The 6232-nt window shown below is 41.0% G+C and overlaps 1 protein-coding gene across 4 annotated transcripts in view; it reads right to left on the reverse strand.

The window, feature by feature from the left end:
• The window catches only part of znf423 (zinc finger protein 423), a 181448-nt gene that overhangs the window by 146862 nt on the left and 28354 nt on the right, over positions 1-6232 (reverse strand). For 3 of the 4 annotated variants that reach the window (XM_007553161.2, XM_016672047.1, XM_016672049.1), the window contains exon 2: positions 5690-5752. The exons of the other annotated variant lie outside the window; for it this stretch is intronic. In XM_007553161.2, the coding sequence (XP_007553223.1) occupies positions 5690-5752 (63 nt within the window). The remainder of the gene's footprint in view (positions 1-5689; positions 5753-6232) is intronic. 4 annotated transcript variants of the gene reach the window in all.

Consider the following 6232-nt stretch of genomic DNA (forward strand, 5'->3'; position numbering starts at 1 on the left):
CACACACACACACACACACACACACACACACAAACACACACACACACACACTCTCCTCTGGGACGGGATGTGCTCAGGGAGGTTAGCACCCAACACCCATGTCTGGAAACAGGATGATGAAAGAGCCATTAACGTCATGGAAGGAAGTGACAGAGACACACAAACACACAGGCTGAACAATAAATTCATATAAAAACACACTAAGAAAACGCAGACCTGAAGCAGCAACGCCAGCCACAAACAGATCAGCACAAACACGACACAAATATGCTGACAGCTGGGCAATTTTCCTATTTATGATTCGCATAAACTCACAAAAAAAACAACAACAAAAAAACAAGAATGTGCTTAAATGGTGCAAAACAGAGACAGAAGAAAACGCAGAAGCAGCGACACAAGCAGACAATAGGAGCTCAGTCACACACACACACACAGAGAGAGAGAGAGAGACACAGGAACTGTTTTCCTGTGGCAGCCTTGGGGAAATTAAAACTACATTACGGAGCTCCAGAGGGGAGCAGTGAGACAGCGACGGAGGAAGAGGGCGACAGGGAGAGGAAGCAGGAGAACGGAGGAGAGGAAAGAGTCCGCTTTCGTTTTTTTAGCTCCGGCCATAACGAGACGCTCGCTGATAAGAGGAGATCTGACCTGCAAACCCTGTTTTCTCACTGATAAATCGATGCATCCATCATTTCCAGTGCCGTTCTTATTCTGTGCAGGGTCACGGGACTGGAGGCAGAACAACCTGGACAGGTCGTGATTGTGATCATGATTGAGGACAACCGGTCGGGTCTCTGTGCAGCGTAGGAAGGAGAAGTCCTGGAGAAAATGTTTATCTACAAATGAGACAAAGACTGAACAGTTTGACCTCAGTGACTCTCAAACCCAAAAAACCCAAAACACTGAATTACCTGTCAGGCATGGCGGTGGCAGTATGATACTGTGGAGCAGATCCCCTTTCCATTGCATCAAAATTCTTCAACTTCTCCTCAAATCATTTTATAGCTCAATCAAGTAACTATGTTAACTTCAGTTGCTATAAAAATGCTGTATATAAAATTTATTTAAGTCATACTTTATATCTTATAATTTATTCAATTTCTCCAGATTATTTTTTCCTCAGAAAGAGAAAAAAATCAGGCAACCTGGAAAGATAAACCAGTTTGCCTGGTTTGTCTGAGCAAACCATCCAAATTTAACAACACAAAACTGAGGAGGAAATTTGGTTTCTGTCTCTTTAAAAACTCCTGGTCTTTCTGAAACTCCGCCTTCAGGAAGTCATCACAACATGGCTCCTTTATTAACCCTTTAACAACGTTTTTACCAGTGTTGCTCTGAGAAGTAGCAGATACTCAGTTCCACCAGGCGATTGCTAATTGCTGCTGGCTAGTCTGAAGGAACTGATTTGGAAACAGCAGTTTTGAGGAGGAGTTACGTACTTGAAGGTGGAGCTAAGTCCACCCAGGCATTTTGAACAGCTGAATGGTTGCCACGGAGATGAAAGGATTTCTCAAACATGCATGAAAGAATCAGAATAAAGCTGCATCTCTGCTAACTGCGTCTTCCTTACAAATGAGGCACAGATTTACCACCAGGGAGCAACAGAGAAATAATCACTCAGAAGGAGAAACTTCTATCCAGAGCTGTAAATATGTCTCCAAGTGTTCAAAATAATCGATGGAGTGTTGGATTACTAGACAAGCGGAGAGCTGCAGCTCTAAAATTGACACAGATCCGTCATGTGATAGTTGCTTCTCGGTGCTCCACTCGAGTGTGTGACACCACACAGCGAATAACAATAATCCGGTTGGTCTCGGCTTCTCGATTTCAGCCTGGGGACTTGACAAACCTTTTCCACGATGACTCACCGGCTGTTTAAGTGTCAGCGTGAACACATGGAACGGATAGCTGACTGTAGTCTGAGTGAAACGCCGCTCAGAGAAGAGAAAAGAAGAAAGAGGCCGTCTCTTCTGCGTTTTCAAAGCAGAAGAGGAAAAAACAAGAAAAGAAGAGGTTTTCTGTTCGATGGTGGGGCAACTTTAGCTTCAGCGAACTTATCTTAAAGCGGCTGTACATAATTTTTTGTAGGAAATATGTGTTTTTACACATTTGTCACAATGTTCTGACAATAGAAAATCTGTAAAAAGATCAATCTTTTCCCTGTGCTGCTGCTGCCGTCTGAGGAAATTAACCACTTCTGACTAAAAGCAACCAATCAGAGCCAGGAGGCGGGTCTTAGAGCTGTCAATCAACATCGTGAACGAGCTCCTGTAATGCTACGCTGCAAAATCTTACCAAGTATTTTTGTCTAGTGCAAATATCTTAATGCACTTTAAATAAGACAAAACTAACTTACAAGTAACTTTTCAGCAAGATTTATGAGCTTGTTTTAAGTAAATTATTTCTTAAAATTTGTGAAAGAAGTATTTACTTCATTAGTAGGTTATTTAATTAATAACAAGACAGTGTTGCCATGTTAAAAGTGAAATAATCTGACAAAGGAACAAGTACTTATTCATCAAAATTAAGGAATTATTTTCTAAAAAAAAGCTCCTATATTTTGCTGAAATGTTACTTTTAAGTTAGTTTTGTCTTATTTAAAGTGCATTAAGATATTTTCACTAGACAAAAATACTCAGTAAGATTTTGTGTTTTTGCAGTGTAGCATTACAGAAATACCGTTTATGCACTGCCATCGATGGCTATGCTAACTAGCCGTAGCATTCACAACAAGCTATGCTAGCTGCAGCATAGCAGGGAGCAAGAGAGGGAGCGCTAAGACCCGCCTCTTCGCTCTGATTGGTTGTTTTTAATTAGCACTGGGAGAAGCTTGATTTTTTTTCACAGATTATCTGACTCATGACAAAGTGACAGTTTCAACAAATATATAAAAAAATTTTGTTATAAAAGTTACATACTGCAGCTTTAAGACCAAGAGAGGAGGAGGAAAAGGGAGGATGAGTTCTGCTTTTCTCCTGTGGGTCTTTCCAAACTTAACACACATTTTCCAGAGAAAGACTGACGGAAAGGGTGAGAAAGAAAGAAAGAAAGAAAGAAAGAAAGAAAGAAAGAAAGAAAGAAAGAAAGAAAGAAAGAAAGAAAGAAAGAAAGAAAGAAAGAAAAAAAGAAAGAAAGAAAGGAAGAAAGAAAGAGTGACGGATGAGTAAAAGTTTCAGAATCTTGTCGCTCTCACTGCATCCCTGAGAGCAAAGGAGTCGTTGCGTTGAATCTAGGGAATAAGACGTAATTCACACTCCCAACTTCTTCTTCTGCACACACAGTTAACGAGCAAATGATTGAAAAGTAAGAAGTTAGAGCTGTGGAAGACAGAGAGATAAAGAGAGACAGATGAAGAGAGAGAGAGGGGAGCCAGAATGGGAGAAATTTGCAGAGAAACGGTAAAAATGTGATGCAGAAAGCTGCTGGGATCAGATACAGGCGGTAAAACGGAAAGTGTGGCTGAGTAAGGGAATATGGGACAGAATGTTTTCATTGGAGGAACACTCTGATAGGTGTGTGTGTGTGTGTGTGTGTGTGTGTGTGTGTGTGTGTGTCATGGGACTCCAGCTTCCTGCAGGAACTGACACACACAGCATTTCTAGTGAACCACTCAGGACCAAAGTCAGCACCCTGCTGAAAACACACACACACACACACCTACACTCACACTCTCACACACACACACACACACAGCTCCAGACTTCAGGCTGCACGGCGGCCCCTGGAGGAGCGTTAGCGCAGGTATGGAGGGTTTGGCACGTCACACACACCCCAGGAGTGATTCCTCTCCTTCCCTTTCATCCCCCGTAGAGCCGAACGAGAGACAGGACCAGGAGAGGCTGAGAGGGAGCTAACTGGATATTTACCACATTCAGCAGTATCTCGTTTCCCTGCAGGGATCCAGTCAGAGGAAGTGCTTCGCCGCTCCCTGATAGGTTGAAAACCAGAGCAGGGAAAACTCACTAGAGCAGAAAAACACCTAACTGTTCTTTTTCTGCCAAGATCTGGGGAAAAAGTGTGTTGATACTTGCTAAAAAACTCGCGACAAAAGGCGAGGATGAAGCTGGCTAACATTCGGGGTGTCCATGACAACAGGCTGGGAGTGTGCTCCACTGTTTGTTAGCACCTACAGGACAGATGTGGACATTAATGTCCGCCTGGTAACGCTGCAGGATTCAACTCCTCTGAAGTAAGGGAGACACCTGGAACAACACAGCTGCATACCCAACTGTACGCAAGTAAGAGTAGCACTACTTCAACAGATTTTTACTCAAGTAAAAGTAAAAATAAGCCATCCAAGAAATTACTCAAGCAACAGTGAAAAAATATTTGGTGAAAAAAAAGCTTCCATTCTTTACTTCCATTTGGGTTTCTATGTCTTTTAAAAACAGGACAAGCTCTTAAAAAAACACCCTGGCATTTTTCAGCAGAAAATAATGTTTTTGGTCTTTGTTGGTGTCTGGAAAATGAGCCATTTCAAAAACCTCCAGAGTGTAACATCACAAATCAGCAGGCACTGCACGTTACCTAGCAACCCAAGCAGAACCCAGTCAGTTACCTAGCAACCTAAGCATAGCGGCACCGCATTTGGTCAGCTGGTGTTACCATTGTATGCGTTGTACAACGGCTGTTGGAAAAGTCAAGTGTTTTGTTTTTTGTAGACCTGCAATACAGAAACCATTTGCTGCATCTTTGTTGGTTGTACAGGAGGCTCCACTAATGCTATTCAAAGACTTATGGTTGTATAATTGTGCATCTGTTTGCAATCAGTGTGAGTGTAAACGTTGAGCTATGGGTCCTGGCCAGCAGCAGCTCATTTGCATTTAAAGTGACAAGACGCCTGGAAACATCTCATTCTGAAAGGAGCTCAAAATACGCAGAACTAAACTGCGTATTTTTATCATTAACTAAGAAAGAATTTGTGGAAAAAATGCAAACATGTTTTGTATCGCCCTGGTCAACTTTGGTGTTTTATAGACCAAACTGAAAATTATTCATATAAATAACAAAATCAGGCAAAATTATTTTTTCAAATCAATTTCTGTCAATATAAAACTTATGATAAACTTATTAATAAAAGCAGCGGATGTGGGTCTGTTTGGTTAAAACAAGTTTCTTTTGCAGTCAGTGAAAGTCAAATAAGAGTAGCAACACTTCATCATAAAGTCACTCAGGTAAAAATTACTGAGTAAATTTAAGCAACTATTTCTTCTTTTGTGATTTTGTGGAAGATATGATTTAAGCAATTGTTACTGCAGATGCTTATAAGCAGATGTGGTGACAAATTCAGTTTTTGATTTTTTTTTTCCTTGTAAAAAAAAAAGGCTAATGTTGAAACATAAATGCATGCAAGTTTCCACTTGGCGGCAGAAGCAAGAAGGAAGCGACAGACAGACTTGGAGAAGATCTTACTGAGGAACAAGTAAAAAAAGAAAAGCTCATCCATCCATCTCTCAAACTTCTTCCCCAGATATCAGACAGAGAGAAAATCTCTCGCTCCTCCCTCCATCTCTTCATAAATCTCCTCGTTTCTCCTCTACATCCATCTCCTTCATCTAACACTTTTTAAAAGTCCCTTCATCCTTCATGTTTGTTCACAAATCTTTCCCAGCAGGAGTTTATCTCCTGGTGTGGATCAAAAAGAGTCTCTGGAAGTTTATTAAAGTGCTTTCAGGTCATAAAAACTGACCTGTCTGGACGGCGGATTCATCCCACGTCCCTCCTCCTTCCGACGGTTCTCCTTCTTCCACCGCTGAGGGGAAAACAGCAGAGACACAAAGAAGACGGAAACTTTATGACTTGCATACAACAACTTGCATTTTCAAAGATAATAACCAACATAAAGGATATGAATTTTATTAAACAGGACAGTTCAGCAGAAACATGAAACATTACATGTGGTCAGTGCTTTTATTGATTTGTTTGATTCATAGCTTTAAACTGCATGGAGTTTTATTTTTGGAGAACTTTCAGCTGTTTACTTCCTGGTTGCACCTTGAAAAGAGGACGACTTCCTTAAAGCTCCAAAGCAAAATGATCTTTAAAGTGTTTATAAACTGTAAACTATATTTGCATGTACTAAACTGTGCAGCATGAGTAAAGTGACCCCTCCGACCCCATGTAGCGACAGACATAAAAACATTCTTCATGTTTAATGTTCTTCGGGCAGGTACAGTTATTCCTCAAAATGGGAAAGATGCCACCTTCAGAGACAGAAACTAAAGTTCACACA

The sequence above is a fragment of the Poecilia formosa genome, unplaced genomic scaffold (genome assembly GCF_000485575.1).
Source record: "Poecilia formosa unplaced genomic scaffold, Poecilia_formosa-5.1.2 Scaffold55, whole genome shotgun sequence".
NCBI lineage: Eukaryota > Metazoa > Chordata > Actinopteri > Cyprinodontiformes > Poeciliidae > Poecilia > Poecilia formosa.